General features: G+C 42.9%; 1 protein-coding gene across 1 annotated transcript in view; it reads right to left on the bottom strand.

Moving 5' to 3' along the window:
* DNAH2 (dynein, axonemal, heavy chain 2) overlaps nt 1-18,340 on the bottom strand; it is a 101,113-nt gene that overhangs the window by 81,490 nt on the left and 1,283 nt on the right. The window contains exons 2-11 of the mRNA XM_015562576.1: nt 12,859-13,029; nt 7,108-7,336; nt 6,474-6,584; nt 6,069-6,307; nt 4,970-5,161; nt 4,022-4,179; nt 3,227-3,314; nt 2,682-2,887; nt 2,099-2,228; nt 1,648-1,830 (exon numbers count right to left, since the gene is read on the bottom strand). Coding sequence (XP_015418062.1) covers nt 1,648-1,830; nt 2,099-2,228; nt 2,682-2,887; nt 3,227-3,314; nt 4,022-4,179; nt 4,970-5,161; nt 6,069-6,307; nt 6,474-6,584; nt 7,108-7,336; nt 12,859-13,029 — 1,707 coding nt within the window. The remainder of the gene's footprint in view (nt 1-1,647; nt 1,831-2,098; nt 2,229-2,681; nt 2,888-3,226; nt 3,315-4,021; nt 4,180-4,969; nt 5,162-6,068; nt 6,308-6,473; nt 6,585-7,107; nt 7,337-12,858; nt 13,030-18,340) is intronic.

Here is an 18,340-nt window from a genome sequence, read left to right as displayed (position 1 = left end):
TCTCGTGCACCTATGGATGAGGACAGTGGGTGGGGAGTGAGGGCGGGGGTGGGGCGGGAACTGGGAGGAGGGGAGTTATGGGGGAAAAAAGAGGAACAAATGTAATAATCTGAACAATAAAGATTTAAATTAAAAAAAAAAAAAATGATAATAGCCGTGCTCGCCTCGGCAGCACATATACAAATTGGAAAGCAAATGTAATAATCTGAACAATAAAGATTTAAATTAAAAAAAAAAAAAAATGATAATAGCCGTGCTCGCCTCGGCAGCACATATACTAAAATTGGAATGATAGAGAGATTAGCATAGCCCCTGTGCAAGGATGACATGCAAATTCGTGAAGCGTTCCATATTTTAAAAAAAATGACAACAGCCAATACAACAATAATCGTCCAATGTGAATAAATCAAAATTGTACCTTTTTTTTGGCAGATGAGCAAAAAATACATTTTTTGGTGTTCCGCAGAATTTTAATAATTAGTTTATGTGTGGCATGAGATGAAAAGGTTAAAAATCACTTATTTAGTGGGAAGGTGGAACAAAAAAAAAGAGTGAGAAGACGAGACCAAGGCACGATGAAGAAATGGAGTCAAAATAAAGAAATAGAAGCACAAACATTCAGTTCAAGAAAAAAGTTGGGCCCTAGCTGGTTTGGCTCAGTGGATAGAGTCTCAGACCGAAGGGTCTCAGGTTCGATTTCGGTAACGGGCACATGCCCGAGTTGCGGGCTCAATCCCCATAGGAGCAAGTAGGAGGCAGCTGGTCAATGATTCTCTCTCATCATTGATGTTTCTATCTCTCTCTCCCTCTCCCTTCCTCTTTGAAATCAATAAAAATATATATTTTTAAAGCTGAGGCAAGAAAATAAATTACAGGAGGTGAAGGATTTAAGAGGTATCAGATTGAAAACCAGTAAGGGCCCTTCCTCACTAAAGTCTGAGCCCACCACTTCTTAAGAAGCTTCCAATTGTCTGTAAGCTGCCTTATTCTCTCCCAGAACCAATTAGATGATGGCAGGTAGATAGCTTCAGATTTATATTCCCCAAACGTTTATGCTTTATTTTTCTGTTTCTTTGTGCCTATTCTTCTACAGCAGCGGTTCTCAACCTGTAGGTCGCGACCCCTTTGGTGGTCGAACGACCCTTTCACAGGGGTCGCCTAAGATCATCCTGCATATCAGATATTTACATGATGATTCATAACAGTACAACATTACAGTTATGAAGTAGCAACGAAAATAATTTTATGGTTGGGTCACAACATGAGGAACTGTATTTAAAGAGCCAGAGGTTGAGAACCACTGTTTTAGGGAGACAGGTCCTTTAAGGGTCTCACCTATCCAGTTCTCTGGATTTTGAGGTTGAATTACTCTTCTTGTGGCCCAGCTTCTCAGATGCTGGCCCCGTTCCTCCTCTCCACCTTGACAGAAATGCCCATGTTCTACCAACCAGACTCACCATTGCTGCAAATCCAAGGCCATGGCCTGCCTCACGCGGAGCTGCATCTGCCACTCCCCTGGGTAGACTTAGTCTCTGGTCATGAAAACTCACTAGGGAATTTCTGGACGGGTCCCTCCCAGTATGTGGCACAGCCTGCAAACCCTACCGACTCATGGCGGACAAGTTTTAGCAAAGTTCAGGCACTTACATTCATGACCCTGTCGATGCGACGCCGCAGGATCCGCACCCAGTGTGCCTGTCCAGAAAACTGGGCCATGTAGGGCTCCAGGGACGGCCATTTCCTGTTCAGCTCACGGTTCACGAGGGCCAGTTCACTATTAAACAACATGTAGAGATCCACCGCCTTCTTGTCATATGTTCGCTTGATAGCCTAACGGAGAAGAGATAGAAGCTGACAATATGTCCTGGGGATATGGGTTCCTCCAGTTACCCACCCTAGAGGAAGGCTACACCCTGCTGCGGGTCACACTCCTTAGCAATCTGGAAACCAGGGGCACAGAAGGAAGAAGAGAGAACATGGCAATTTAGGACACAGGAAAGAGCATGAATGGAGGCGGGATGGTGTCTGGAAGGCTCATGAGGAACTGAGGGAAAGCACAAGAGAACAAGGGGTGGAGGAAGCAGGCGGGCAGTGACACCTCACGGGTTGCCAGCCTGTGGAAGGTATCCAGCAGCAGCACTCCATGCTCTACGTCTCGAACTAACTCGAAGGCAGAGGTGATCAAGTTCTGGGTCATCACCTCCAGGTCCTTGACTCCAGCACGGAAACTGCATCATCAGAGAAGCATGTTGAAAGGTGGGTGCCTTCACCTGCCCCCAGGTACACCCCTGAGTACGAATCCTGTGTTATGTACTAAGATCTCCCCACGTGCCAGGCACTAAGTGCTTTACATGAATTAATCCACTTATTCCTTAAAACAAGGCAATGAGATAGGTCCGATCACTAACCTGAGTTCGTAGACGAGGGAACAGAGGCTCTAACGGGTAGAGTCATTTGCCCAATCACATATCTAGTACGTGGCAGAAGTGGGCTTCCAGCCCCGAAAGGCTCCCCTGGAACCCTTCATCTCAGCAGATACTCCTTCCTTGCATTCGATCCTGCCTCCCTTTCCCTGATGTGTCACCTCCACACTTTCCTTTGTACGCCCTCGCCACTCCTCCTAATCCTGGCCCCCCAACCTCCTTCCCCTTGTCTGTGCAGTCAGCCTGTGGTTCCCTCACCGATTGTAGTCTTCATGCCAAGAGGTGTTCTTGACATCCAGGATGCCCCCGCGAACAGCTCGCAACATGTGCAGATTTTTATAAAAAATATCCTCAATCTCAAGCAAGTTCCGTGTAATCTGAGGCCCCTGGACGCCAAAGAAGCAAGGAAGGGGACCTTGCTTGCCATCCACCCAGCGAGCAAAATGGTACTGACAGTCACATACCTAAAAAAAAGTCAACGTCAGAATTCCTGCTCTCCTTTCTGAACTTGTAAGTCCTGTGCCCTTTGATTTAACTTAAAATGTCTAAAAACTAAAGAGGATCAACCAGATGCAAGGGGCTAGTAGGGTAGATTTTGGCTGCAGAATGGAATAGGAGATACTAAGGCGGTGATAACAGGCAAAAGTCTAAAAGGATGGGGTGGTGGTAGGGCACACAGAGATGCAGGAGGAGCCAAAGAGGTTAAGTTCTATGTTTAGCATCTTCCCAGCTCCCCCACTCCTGGGTGGGAATTCTGGAGTGTCTGCGGTTAGCTTTGATTTTCCTCCCCTCAGTCTTCCCACCTCAATAAGGTCCTTGCAGCGTTGCACAAAAGCATCAACCTGAGCAAATATGCTGGTCTGGTCCAGGACCCAGCCCCGATTGGAGAACCTGTGTTAGGAGAGAGACAGACCAAATCAAAAAGCAGGAACACTAGATATCAACCTGCCCATGCAAAGCTAGAACTGGGTTCCTGGGTTCAGGGGGAGACTTAGAAATGAGACCCCAAGAAGCAACTTTCCTGAACCCCGAGAGAGAAAATGCAAGGTGAGAGTTACCAGCGAGGGGACAAAGTGCCTCGGTTCTAGGAAAAGGTTCACACGTAATGGAACTTCAGACTTTAGGGCCAAGAAAGGAGGAAAAGGCCAGGGAGGACTTCTGGAATCAGGGAGAAGAGGTGATTAGAGCGAGGAGAAAGAACCTAGGCTTCGGGGCCAGAATATCTGTATTCAGAGAGAAAACCTGGGTCCATGTAGAAACTCACAGGTCTAGAAAAATATAATCCATAGACTTAAAAAAATAAGTGCAAGTGAAAGAAGGCAGAATCTACACTCTACAGCAGGAGAGGGGAGCGTCCAGCCGGCGGGCTGTATAAGGCCCAAGAAATCATTTGATCTGGTCCTGCCAAGGCAACCGCAGGCAGGACTCAAAATTCAACAAATCTGGGAGTTGTTTCCACAGCAACATAAATTTATATTAATAAATGATATTAGTAAATGATATTATAAATATCTTAAAGGCCCTTGGCAGAAAAAAAAAGATTGCTCTACAGGAATGAAGGGGGGAATCTACAGAATGTTAGAGGAGACACATCGTACTGGGTATGCATTTGCACGGCCCGCAGATAATGGTCTTTCCAGGCATGACAGCAGGAAATGCAGCCTTGTAGGTCCTCCTTGCTAGAAGAGACATATCCCTCAAAGATGCGGTCCAGGGAGATGGCATGACAGCATAAGCGGATGATCTCATTGCTCATCTGCAGAAGGAGTCCCAACGGCCTCAGTTCACAGCATTAATTGCACCCACCCCCTTCTCTGAATCTCCCTGATGTGCCTCACATCTCAGCCTCCTACTTCCTGATTTGACTCCTGATACCCATCTTGCCTAAGTCCTCCACTGCTGGTGAACAGCCCCTCTGGTTTCATCTTCCTCCCTGCCTCAGCCCACCTCACAGCTGCACTGCCCAGCCCGCATTCCGCGTTTTCCCACACTTCGGTTCTGCCATCCCAGATGAAATGTGCCAGGTCCTGCTCCTCAAAAGCCAGTGTTTCTGCCCAGCCAGGTGTGGCTCAGTGGTTGAGCACTGGCCCAGGAGCCAGGAGGTCACTGGTTCGATTCTGGTCAGGGCATATGCCCAGGTTGCGATTGCAAGCTCGATCCCCAGTAGGGGCTGGCTGTATATATATATATATATTAAGCCAGTGTTCCTTCCTAAACCTACCTCTCGCCCACTGCAACTTCCATCTTTGGAAATGAGAAGAAGAGGGTCTTCCCCACTTGTAAACTCAGCCTGGGAGTCTGTCTTCCTGCCTCCCTCCCCTCTTCTCCATCAGCTCCTCTTCTCAAAGCTCCTCTTCCCACCTAGGCTGCTTCCGAATGGAAGCAAAATGTCTGGCCCAGGCCCCAACTCTCAGAGCATCACTAACATTGATGACGCAGGCATAAACCTTTGGTTCCTGACCTGAAGGGTGGCCCTTACTGTCTTTGCACCGTAGATCTTCTGTTAAAGGAATTCCAGCTTCTTCAGGAACTCTGAAGACACATACCTTTCGGAAGAGGGAGGTCAGTCTCTCCCGAGTGTTGTAGTGGGGAGAGTTGACCCAGATGATCCGGATGAGACTGATCAACTTAGGGAGTTTGTTAGAGATGTCCTTGGGCCGCATGAAGGCCAATTCCTGGTAAGGCTCCTTCAGGATTGACAAAAAGGTCAGGTTTGACTGTGCTTGGCAAGAGCCATCCTGACGGAGAGAGAAGCCAGGTGTAGACTTATCCACTGGAGAGAACTGGTTAAAGCACTTTTTATCCATCTGAACCCCATCCTGACTTGCCTTCACTGAGAAGCATTCCCAATTAACCCAACCCTACCTGGTACTAATATTGACTTTTATTCATTTACCAGTTTCTACAAAAGTATTTTTAGGTCTTTGCTCATGTGTGAGTCCCATCTTGCCCACTAGACTGAGAGTTACCCAAACTTAGTTTTTTTGTCTGTTCCTCTAGTTTCTCCAGTTAAACTCAGCACTCTGCACAAAGTAGATAGTAGCTGTTGATCAGCTAACCAGACATCACTCCCATTTGTCCCCATAGTTCCCCTCACTGCCCTGTTCTCAACCAGGATTTTAGACTTCTCCACCTGGCTATGGTTCAATTCCCTTAATACCTAGCTTAAAATTCCACCAGGGGAAGAAGTCTTCTATCTCCATATTCTACAGATTACATTGATCTTCTGTGTCCCCAACGCTCACGTAATCAGCTTGCCACGCTATATTCAATTTAGTTTTAAGTGTTTATCTTGCAACTCTCTTGGCTGAGCCACATGGGTTCCTCTTCAATCCCATGCCATCTAGTAATCCTATTTTGTGTAAGTCTTCTGTTCTCCAACTGGATCGTAGGGGTTGGGTTCATAGAGGGTACTCAATGTATTTTTGTTGATTAACTAGTTGTCTCCCTAGCTAAACTACAAGCTCTTTGGGACCATCCTTTTGTTCTACTACTTTTATACTCTCCCACAAATACAAGTGCAAACACTGGGTTGATCTATTTTGCTGTGGATGATTACAATGGCTCCCTCATCTTAGCACCCTATATTGTCCCAAGCACTGTCCACTTTCTGCTAAGCCTCCATCTTTTGATCCACCCACAAACCTGGATCTGCTGGGCCAGTTTCATAAAGGGTGCCAGGTAGGATGACTTGGCAAGGTGCAGGATGGACTCGATGTGTTTCACTCCCTCCTTCACCAGCTGTGAACTGATGCCAGACAGATCCATGCATCGGTTGCGCCAGAACTCAATCTCCTCCAAGGGACCTAGGTTTTCTCCTGTCTCTACAGTCTCCTGGGCACTGAGCACCTCCTTTATCTGCCGGGTCCAGTGGATCATGGAGGCTTCAGGGGAGAATACAAAATCTCTTCATTGCTCTACACTGCTCCCATATGTCCTCTCCCCTGCCCCCTGCATAGTCCTCCACACCCAACTCCTTTCTCACCATCTGGACTGCCCCCTTTCCTCCCCGCTAGGGTCCCCGACACACTGGCAATGCCAGCCACTCACTCTCTAGCCGCTGCACCAGTTCTTTGTCCTTAAACACCACCTGAGGCTGCATGTTCATGGCCTCTGCAGGGATGTAGAGAACAGTGTGCCCCTCCAGTTTGTACCGAGTATCTACGGGAAGGATAAGACCATAGAACTTCACAAACAGGAGTGAGTTTATGTCACCCAGTTCCAATCATGTTTGATGAAGTATATGCATTTCAGGAGAGCAGGCAGAAGAAATTGATATCTATATATCTCAAGAGGAAAAATAACAGAAGGCAAGATGAAAACTTCACTGAGGTATAATAAGAGGTTGTCATAAAACAGTCAAAGATCCATGCCCTCAACACACTCTTCTATATTTGCACACCCTCTCTGCCCCCACAGCACCTACATTTCCCCCTACCCCACATGTACTCTTGGAAATCTCCAACTGTAAGTTTTGAGCAGGTCTGGCTAACCATTCTACAGCAGAAATCTGTGTATGGGTTGGAAGACACATTCTGCACCCAGTTTCACTCATTCAACAAACACATACGGAACTGAGTACCTACTCTGTGCCAAGCAACATAGGTGCTCAGGGTGACTCTCTGGCCTGCCTCATCAGCTCTACTGTTGGTGGGGCCCTAGGCACGCAAGCCTTTCTGCTCACCTGTCAGGCAGGCCAAGAACCTGTGCAGATGAGAAGCAAAATGATTTCGAATGCTCTCAGGCCAGCTGGTGTTTGTAAAGATCTGAGGGGCATAGACACCACTGAGGAGGCGAAGCAGGGCTGGGATGTAGGCACCCCGCACTGTCCCAAACTGCACGGTCGTCTCAAAGTTTTGTGGGGTGATGGGAACCGGTGCTTGGCGGATGAAGTACATAATCTGGTTCTGAGTCTGTATGAAAGACAGTGAATAGGTCAGACTTCAGTCACCAGGCCCAGCCTGACACCCAAAGGAACCTGGGGTTCCAGTCACGAAAGCCTGGCTGAGTTCTTTGTAACTTTCCCTTAGCACATCCTGGCCCTTCTCTAAATGTGTCATGAGGTGTTCCCTGCTCTTTTTAGGGACATAATAGAGTTCACACCCAGAGACGTAGGGAGGAAATGCAGAGAGCATACTTTGCGGATAGGGACTGTATATTATGTCCAACTTGGCTCCAGAACCTACCACAGTGACTAGTTCATAATAGTTGTTCAATAAATGTTGGATGGATGGACGGATGGATGGATGGAATAAAAAGAATAGAACAGAATAAAGCATTTTCAGATATAGGAAAAGCAGAAAGGAAAAAGGCTGGAAGAAAGAGACAATTGTCTAGGATTTTCTATTTCAGTGACATATACTTTTCTGACAATTTTTCATTTATCCTTCAATTTTGTTTATGATGAGTCTTTGTTGTTGTTTGCATTCAGAAATTTATAACTTTCATGTAGTCAAAACTTTTTAAAGCTTCTGACTTCTACATGCTTAGAAAGTTCATTCCCACCTGAAGATCAGATTCACCTTTTTTTCCCCGTTAGTGTTTTTGTAACTGCTCGTTATAATTTAACATTTTTTAATTTTAACTGATTTGAGAGAGAGAGGAAAGGAGAGAGAAGCATCAATTTGTTGTTCCACTTATTTATGCATTCATTGGTTGCCTCTTGTATGTGTCCTGACCAGAGATCAAACCCACAACCTTGGTGCATGGGGATGACACTCTGACCAACTAAGCGACCAGGCCAGGCATAATTTAAGTAGTAAAACTGCAAAATAAAGCACAAATGAGAAATTAACAATTGCCCATCTTCCCAATACCTAGACTTAAATTTGGACATTTTGTGTCTTTTTTTAAGCAGTAAAGTTGCTATTTATTTTTTAATCTTCACCAGAAGATATATTTTCCATTAATTTTTAGAGAGTGGAAGGGAGAGGGTGGGGGAAGAGGAGAGAGAGAGAGAGAGAGAGAGAGAGAGAGAGAGAGAGAGAGAGAGAGAGCGAAACACCGATGTGAGAGAGACACATTGACTGTTTGCTTCCCACACATGTCAGGACTGGGGGCCGGGGAACGAACCTGCAACCCTTCAACCCTTCGGTGCAAGGATCAACACTTTAACTACTGAGCCACACCGGCCAGGGTTTTGTGTCTATTTTTTTAAAAGCTTAACTACTATTATTTTTGTTAAATAATTGGCTAATTATAAATAACTGAAATAATGCATAACGTTAAAACACTGCATAAAATTAAAATGTCATCTGAAATTCCACCACCCAAGCAATGCTGTTAACACTGGGGGAAAAAACAGTATTCTAAACATCTTTCTATAGTTATATAACATAGAAAAACAGAAGTTATTTCAAACAGGATCATGATACTTTTTAAAGTATTAAATTTAATAATGTGAATATAAATAAAGGACTTGATCATCTTTAGATAAGTCTTTCTTTACCTATAAGAGAGATTTCTTCATAAAAGACCTCTTACTAAGGTTATGAGAGATTATGAAAAATACCGAGTTTAGTTTTCTCACTATCTTTCTATTTTAAATTCTATTGACTTAACGCTTTGAAAGATAAGAACATTGACATTCTTATACTCCCTCTCATTTTCTCACCACTTTGCAATTTTTGTTCCAGTGTTATCTTTACCTTGTCCAAGTTGATAACATTCACATTCTATAGCATAACCATAATTCCCATGCTTACTTAGTATTAGTTCTTTATGTAAATGAACTGAATGTTCACAGATTCTCCATTCCTGAGCTCTTCATTTGGTTTATTTCTTAATGAACTAAGTTTTTGTGGCTGTCATTTTTGTTTTTTTAAAGGAGGGTTCTTTGGGTGGTTTTTTCTTTTTTCTGTGTTTTTTTTTCTTTTCTGATTTTACTTTTTGCTCAAGTTATCAAGTATTCAATGGTAATAAATTTTAAGGACATTTCAATTGGCCATCTTAACCCAGGAAAACATAATTAAGTCTATGACCTATTTGGAATGTATTTCAATATGCTAAATATATTTTTTCAGCTATCGTGAGGCATATTTGACAAATAAAAATTATATGCATTTAAGGTGTGCAACTTGATGTTTTGATATGTCTACACATTGTGAAATGATCATCACAATCCAGCTAATTAACATGTCCATCATCTCACATAGTTACCATTTTATTTTTCTTTTATTTTTTTGGTTAGAACACTTAAGATTTGCCCTCTTAGCCCTGGCCAGGTAGCTCGATTGGTTAGAGTGTTATCCCCAATACAGTAAGGTTGCAGGTTTGATCCCGGGTCAGAGCATATACAAGAATCAACCAATGAATGCATGACTAAGTGGAACAACAAATCACTGTTTCTATCTCTTTCTCTAAAAATAAATAAAAGAAAAATTAAAAGAAAATATTTGCTCTCTTAGCGAAATTCAAGTACACAACACAGTATTATTAGCCATAGTTACCATGCTGTATACTAGATCTTGAAACTTTGTACCCTCCCCTGCCCCAGTTTTATTTTGATAAAACTGACCTATAACATTACTTTGGCAACTACAAATCTGTAATCTGTTTCAATGAGTTTTTCCCCCTAGATTCCACATATAAGTGAGATCATATAATATTTATCTTTGTCTGACTTATTTCACTTAGCATAACAACCTTCATGCCCATCCATATTGTTGCAAATGGCACAATTTTCCTTCTTTCTCATTGCTGAATAATATTCCAGTGTGTAAGCTTGTATGAATCCTATATAATAAAAGGCTAATATGCAAATCGACAGAACAGCAGAACAACCAGTCACTATGACACGCACTGACCACCAGGAGGTAGACGCTCAACGCAGGAGCTGCCCCCTGGTAGTCAGTGAGCTCCGGGAGCCTCTCTCACCTCCGTGGCAGTTGGACATCCCCCAAAGGCTCCCAGACTGTGAGAGGGTACAGGCTGGGCTGAGGGACCCCTCCCCCTCCCCCAGCAAGTGCATGAATTTTGTGCACTGGGCCTCTAGTGTGTGTGTGTGTGTGTGTGTGTGTGTGTATCCCCTCCATCAGTGTTTGCTTAGGCTATTTCCATGTCTTAGCTATTATAAATAATGCTACATTTAACATGAGGGTTCAGATATTACTTCGAGAAACTGATTTCTTTTCCTTCAGATATATACCCAAAAGAGGAACTGCTGGATCATATGGTAGTTCTACTTTAAAATTTTTGAGGAAATTCCATACTATTTTCCATAGTGGCTGCACCAATTTACATTCCCAACGACAATGCATAAGGGTTCCCTTTTTTCACATCCTCATGCACATTTGTTATTTCTTGTCTTTTTGATGATACCCATTCTAAAAGGTGTGAGGTGATGGTGGTTTTGATATTCATTTCCTAATGATTAGTGATGTTGAGCATCTTTTCATGTACCTGTTGGCCATTTGTTTGCCTTCTTCGGAAAAACATCTTTTCAGTTCTTCTGCCCATATCTTAGATTGTCATTTTGCTACTAAGTTATATGAGTTCTTCATATTTTTTGAATAATAACCTCTTAACTGATTTATGACTTGCAAATATTTTCTCCTACCTTAGGTTTTCTTTTCATGTTGTTTTCCTTCACTGTGCAGAAGCTTTTCAGTTTGATGTAGTTCCACTTATTTTTATTTTTGCTTTTATGCCCTTTGTTTTTGGTGTCAGAAACCCTGTCCTATTTGACCAATATTTCCACATTTCCCCCTCCCTTCAGTTAAGGAGATCTTTTTTTCTTTTTTTAATGTTTTTATTGATTTCAGAGAAAGGGAGGGAGAGAGATAGAAACATCAATGATGAGAGAGGATCAATGATCAGCTGCCTCCTGCACACCCTCTATTGGGGATAGAGCCCGCATGTGCCCTGACGAGGAATTGAACCAGTGACTTCCTGGTTTGTGGGTTGATACTCAACCTCTGAGCCGCTGACAGGGCAGCTAAGTAGACCTTTTAATGGAAAAATGTTGTTTTTCGTGTTTCCCAATTCCATTCACTGAATAATTCATCCTTCCCACAGATTTTAAATGCCATTTTTGTAGAAAATGCTTACATATATGGCTCTGTACTCTCTATGTTTCTTTACTGTAGCTTATATAATTCCTGTCCCAGTACAACTGTTTTTAATTACTGTAGCTTAATAAAAGACTTTCATTTTCACGAGTCTCCTCCAATACTTTCCTTCATCATTTTCTTTGTTGCATTCATGCATTTTTCTGGATATATTTTTAAATCCTTTACACGAGGTATCTAAGGACTGTGGCACTTTGATTGGATTGCATTAAAATAGTACATTTCTTAGATGGAATGATCTTAATATAATATTAAAATTCCCACTCAGAAACAGGGTATACCTCACCATATCCAAATCTTCTTTCATGGCCTTCAGCAAAGGTGTTTTCTTTCATATAAATCCTACATATATTTTGCAAATTTTTGTCCCTTTTATGAATAAAATATTTTTTCATCATGTTTTGTAAATGATTATTGCCAATATATAAGAGAAATCAATAGCCTGTGTTTACATTTAATATGTTTCACAAATTGTGTCATTATACAGGATCATGCTCATCTTCATTATCATTGTTATTTTTGTATGTGTACTGGCAATAACAGCAAAGCAATAGCCTTTTTCTTTTCCAACATTTTATTTCAAATTTTTTCAAGCATATAACAAAGTTAAAAGAATTTTATAATAATGACCTGTACACCTACCACCCAGATTCTACCACTAACACTTTACTATACAGTGGGGCCTTGAGAGTTTAATTCGTTCCGAGACTGAGCTCGTTAACTCAAATTACTCTGTCGACTCAATGCAAAAAAATCGGCCAAGAGACAGCTGGTATCTCAAAAAACTCGTTAGTCGGGACACTCGTAAGTCAAGGCCCCACTGTATGTCTTTTAACTGTCTCCCTATCCATGGTTTACCTTCCCTAATGTATCCCCCACCTTGTTGAAATACGTATATATCTAATCCATGGACGCCTTCGATATGTCCCTCTGGGATAGAAGCCAAATTCTTTGCATAACATACAAGGGCCTTCACAAGCTGACCCCAACTTCAGTATCATCTCCCACAACTCCTCTTTTCTTTGCACATAAAGTGGTCTTTACTGACACAGGTCTTACCCAGCCTCCATGAAATCCTACTTATGCTGCATCCCCAACTCAAATGCCACCTCCATCACCAAGCCTTGCCAGCATCACTGGCCACATTAGTTGCTCCCATAAGGCTCCTCTAGTTTTGCTCATGCATCATAATCTGTTGTGACTACTTCTTATCTGTCTGTCTTTCCCACTGGACCACGAGATCACCAAAAGCAAAAGCCTGCTTCGTTCCTCTCTGTGGCACAGAACTTGGGCACAGATGACAGAGACACGCGGAACCCTCAGCTCCCGGAAGACCACCTTGGAAGCGGAGGAAGCGGAGTACCCACCTGTACAGGCATGCCCATTTCTAGCTTCAGCCCCAAAATAGGGTCAATGAAGATGGTAAGGATGGGCTCTGTCGGGTCCTGGGCAAAGTGTTCCAGCATGGCATCATGCTCCACGGTCCATTTGGCATCCGCCAGTCCTGTGAGCACAGTCCGAGACAGGAAAAAGGGCTTCTACAGAAGGAAAACAGCCAGAAAAGATACAGCTGTTAGGATGAGTCATCTCTCCCATCCACAATCACATGTGAGGACACAGAAAATGAGAGAAGTCAGACAGGACCAGAATAGTGAAGAGAAAGCTGGGGATGAGCTGAATGATAGGTTTCACGCTTTTGATAAAATAAGACAATGAGATTCTCTTGCCTCCATAAGTAAAGACAGAATGGATTGTAGAGGAAACCCAGGGTTTTTCTTGATTCATTTCAAAGAAGGTTATCCTGCCTTGAGATCTTTTCTTCTCAAGGTATTTCATTTCTGCCTGTGGCTGTAAAAATGCATCATCGAGCAGCTCTCAACCTCAAAGTCAAACTAAATTAAGGGAACATGTAGGACATTAGCCTAAACCAACCAATTAGAAGTAAGGAGATGACAAGCTGGAAAAAGGATAAGGGTGCAAGAGCAACTTCTTCATGATGCAACAGCCTCCTCAAAAGACTGAAATGAGTATGAAATATTAGGTAAAAGTCAATTGGCATAGCAGTGAGGAAGAAGTGAGGAAAAAAGACGGGAAAACACCATAGAACAAATTAATGCGATGGAAAGGAAATTGTAATTGATGACTAGAAAAAAATTAATCTGTAGAACTTTACTAAATAAATTAAGGACACAAAGATATAAAGATATTGTTAAGTGAACTTGAGAAGCCACCCTGTCCTTCTCCCATATTCCTGGAATATGAGAAGAAATCTCTTTTATTTAAAGTTTCCAGGTCAAAAAAAAAATAAAATAAAATAAAGTTTCCAGGTCAGCCCTAGCTAGTTTGGCCCAGTGGATGGAGCACTGACCTGCAGACTGAAAGGTCCTGGGTTCGATCCCATCAAGGGCACACGCCCAGGTTGCAGGCTTGATCCCCAGTAGGGGCGAGCAGGAGACAGCTGATCAATGATTCTTTCTCATCATTGATGTTTCTATCTCTCTCTCCCTCTTCCTTCTTCTCTGAAGTCAATAAAAATACTTTTTAAACGCCGAAACCGGTTTGGCTCAGTGGATAGAGCGTCGGCCTGCGGACTGAAAGGTCCCAGGTTCGATTCCGGTCAAGGGCATGTACCTGGGTTGCGGGCACATCCCCAGTAGGAGATGTGCAGGAAGCAGCTGATCGATGTTTCTCTTTCATCGATGTTTCTAACTCTCTATCTCTCTCCCTTCCTCTCTGTAAAAACTCAATAAAATATATTTTTTAAAAAATCTGTTATTTGCCATGTATTTAAAAAATATATATACTTTTTAAACATAATAATAATAATGAAGTTTCCAAGTCAAGAAAACTTAGACAGTGACCTAAAATCTTCCCTATATTAATCACTTGTATGTCATAAATGTCTATAGACACAAGCGGTGGAACTTTTTTAATTAAACTCAAAATATCATGGTAGTTAACTGGTTAAGACACAGATGAACCAGTGAGAAAAACACTAAGACCCTGATAAATAAATGGACAAAAGGATGTAAACTGGCATGCCATAAAAAAGAAAAATATGAAAAAATGTTCAATTTCAGTTGAAATCAAAGAAATACAAATAAAAATAGCAAAGATATATCATTTATTGCCTATCATTTTTTTAAATCCTTGCTAAATTGGTAACACTTAGACCTGGAAACGGTTTGTTGCTAGCATGAGGACAAAAGGTGCAATGCATTTGGAAAACAGCTTGGCATTATGTATTAAACTAGAGGCTCAGTACACAAATTCGTGTACCAGTGGGGTCCCTCGCCCTGGCCTGCGGGATAGGGCCCAAACTGGCTCTCCAACATCCCCAAGGGGTCCCGGATTGTAAGAGAGCACAGGCCAGGCTGAGGGACCCCACTGGTGCACAATCAGGGCCGGGGAGGGACACGGGAGGTTGGCCAGCCAGGGAGGGACCGCAGGAGGGCTCCAGGGCATGTCCAGTCCATCTTGCTCAGTTTCAATTGGCCAAACCCCAGCAGCAAGTTAACCCACCAATCAGAGCGTCTGCCCCTTGGTGGTCCGTGCATGTCATAGCGACTGGTCAACTGGTCTACTGTCTGCCCCCTGGTGGTCAGTGCATATCATAGCGAGTGGTTGAGCAGCCTTAGCATATCATTAGCATATAACACTTTGATTGGTTGAACAGCCAACCAGTCAACCGGACACTTAGCATATTAGGCTTTTATTATAAAGGACTAGAGGCCCAATGCACAAAGATTCATGCAAGAATGGGCCTTCCTTCCCCTGGCTGCTGGCACTGCCTTCGCTCCGGCCAGAGCCTCCTTTCCTCCTTCACTCGGCCCGGAGCCGCCCTTCCACCTTCCCATGCTGCTCAGAGGCCCAGAGCAGCTGGGGCGATGTGGAACGCCTGTATCATCACCATGGTGACATGGCACGCGTCCTGCCCCACCCCAGCCACTAGGCACCTGCGTATGCAAATTAACCCACCACCTTTTTGGGGTTAATTTGCATAGTTGCTCCTGATTGGCTGGTGGGCGTCATGAAGGTACAGTCAATTTGCATCTTCCTCTTTTATTAGTGTAGATTATTAAAAATGTTCTGCCTTGGCCGGTTTTGCTCAGTGGATAAAACAGTGGCCTGCAGACTGCAAAGTCCTGGGCTCGATTCCAGTCAAGGGCACATACCCAGGTTGTGGGCTCCATCCTCAGTAGGGGGCATGCAGGAGGCAGCCAATCAATGATTCTCTCTGTCACTGATTTTTCTATCCTCTCTGAAATCAATAAAAATATTTTTTAATAAAGAAATGTTCTTGCCCTAGCTGGTTTGGCTCAGTGGATAGAGCATCGGCCTATGGACTAAAAGGTCCCAGGTTCAATTCCGGTCAAGGGCATGTATCTTGGTTTCGGGCACATCCCCAGCAGGAAGTGTGCAGGAGGCAGCTGATCGATGTTCCTCACTCATCAATGTTTCTAACTCTCTATCCCTCTCCCTTCCTCTCTGTAAAAAATCAATAAAATATATTAAAAAAGAAATGTTCTTTACTCTTTGATTCAGTCATTCCATACACAGGAATCTAAAGAAAACATTAAGTATTTCAAAGTGTGCTAGTTTTATTTATAATATTCATCACAGTATTATTATGAGAGCAAAAAAATTAGAAATGGCAAAATGTCCAAGAGTCATGATTTAACTATGGCACATACATCTAATCAAGAACTATACCGCCATTTTAAAAAATAAAAATAATAAAATGGTGCTTACAAAAAAGTTTATTATAGCTGGGCTGGTGTGACTCAGTAGTTGAGTGTTGACCTATGAACCAGGAGGTCAGATTTGGATTCCTGGTCAGGGCAGATACCAGGGTTTCAGGCTTGGTTCCCAGTAGGGGGCATGCAGGAGGCAGCCAATCAATGATTCTCTCCCATCATTGATGTTTCTATCTCTCTCTCCCTCTCCCTCCCTCTCTGAAATTAATAAAAATATTTTAAAGTATATCATAACTAGAGGTCTGATGCATGAAATGCGTGCATGAGTAGGGTCCCGAGGCCTGGCTGGCAATCAGGGCTGATCAGAGCCTTCCAGCTGTCAGCCAGGACCTTCCTTCATTCTGAACCACCCCCTGGTGGTCGGCACAAGTCATAGCAAGCAATCGGTATCCCAGTGGAACTCCCATGGGGACAATTTGCATATTAGGCTTTTATATATATAGATAACATGAAAAATGATAAAATGTTTTGTGAAAAAGCTTAATAAAAAGTATAATAATGGTATATGGTACAGTTAGGATTATTTTATTTTATTTTTTGTTGTTAATTCTCATCCAAGGATATTTTTCCCATTGATTTTTTTAAAATATATTTTATTGATTTTTTACAGAGAAGAAGGGAGAGGAATAGAGAGCCAGAAACATCGATGAGAGAGAAGCATTGATCAGCTGCCTCCTGCACACACCCCACTGGGGATGTGCCCGCAACCAAGACACATGTGCCTCTCTCCCATCAGTGTTTCTCTCTGTGTCTCTCCCTCTCCCTTCCACTCTCTTAAAAAAAATCAATGGAAAAATCTCCTCGGGTGAGGATTAACAAAAACAGACCAAAAAAAATCAATGATGAGAGAGAATCATTGATTGGCTGCCTCCTGCACACCTCTCACTGAGGATAGAACCCGCAACCTGGGCATGCACCCTGACTGGGAATCAAACTGTGACCTTCTGGTTCATTGGTCAATGCTCAACCACTGAGCTACACTGGCTAAGCTCCATTATTTATTTATTTATTTTAAGAGAGTGAAAAGGATGGGGGAGAGGAAGAGGGGAGAGAAAGAGAGAAACATCTATGTGAGAAACACATTGGTCAGTTGCCTCCCACACGTGCCCTGACTGGGGCTGGGGATCCAATCTGCAACGTTTGACCAGGAACTGAACACTTCAGTGCACAGGCTGACACTCTAACCACTGAGAAACACCAGCCAGGGCCAGTTAGGATCGTTTTTTATTTTTATTTATTTTTTAAAATATATTTGTATTCATTTTAGAGAGGAAGGGAGAGGGAGAGATAGAAACATCAATGATGAGAGAATCATTCATCGGCTGCCTCCTGAATGCTCCACACTGGGGATTGAGCCCTCAACCTAGGCATGTGCCCTTGACCGAAATCGAACCTGGGCCCTTGCAGATAGTGGGTCAACACTCTACCCATTGAGCCAAACCAGCTAGGGCTAGGATCATTTTATTTTTTAAACTGACAAACCTATACATGGAAAGAAAAGACACGTACCAAAGTTTTAACATTGAATGTGTTTAGGCTGTCATGATATGACTTCTTTTTCCTTTGTTTTACTTTTCTGTACCTGCCAATGTTTTTTTTTTTAATGAGTAGTTATTACTTTTCTCTCATTTACAAAAAATTTCAAGGTCACCACTCCATTCTTCTAACCCAAGTATCTATAGCTAAGCTCTGATACAACTTGGAAATAAAGGAGTATAAGTAACTTAGTGCCAATTTCTAAAAGTGCTTTAAGTGGCCCTAACCGGTTTGGCTTAATGGATAGAGCATTGGCCTGCAGACTGAAGGGTCCCAGGTCAAGGGCATGTACCTTGGTTGTGGGCACATCCCCAGTAGGGGGTGTGTGGGATGTTGATCTGATAAATGTTTCTCTCTCATCGATGTTTCTAACTCTCTATCCCTCTCCCATCCTCTCTGTAAAAAATCAATAAAATATATTTTTTAAAAAAAGGGTCTTCAGAAACCTTGCCTTGCTTATGAGCCAAAATGTCACTTTGGCTACATCCTTTTAATGTATTTTAAGTGAATTACATTACACAGACACTCCTCCCCCCAACATACATACAAAATAACA

The sequence above is a fragment of the Myotis davidii genome, unplaced genomic scaffold, assembly GCF_000327345.1.
Source record: "Myotis davidii unplaced genomic scaffold, ASM32734v1 scaffold37, whole genome shotgun sequence".
In the NCBI taxonomy this organism is placed as follows: domain Eukaryota; kingdom Metazoa; phylum Chordata; class Mammalia; order Chiroptera; family Vespertilionidae; genus Myotis; species Myotis davidii.
Note: the sequence above shows the minus strand (reverse complement) of the source record. Positions and strands in the feature narration are given on the sequence as shown.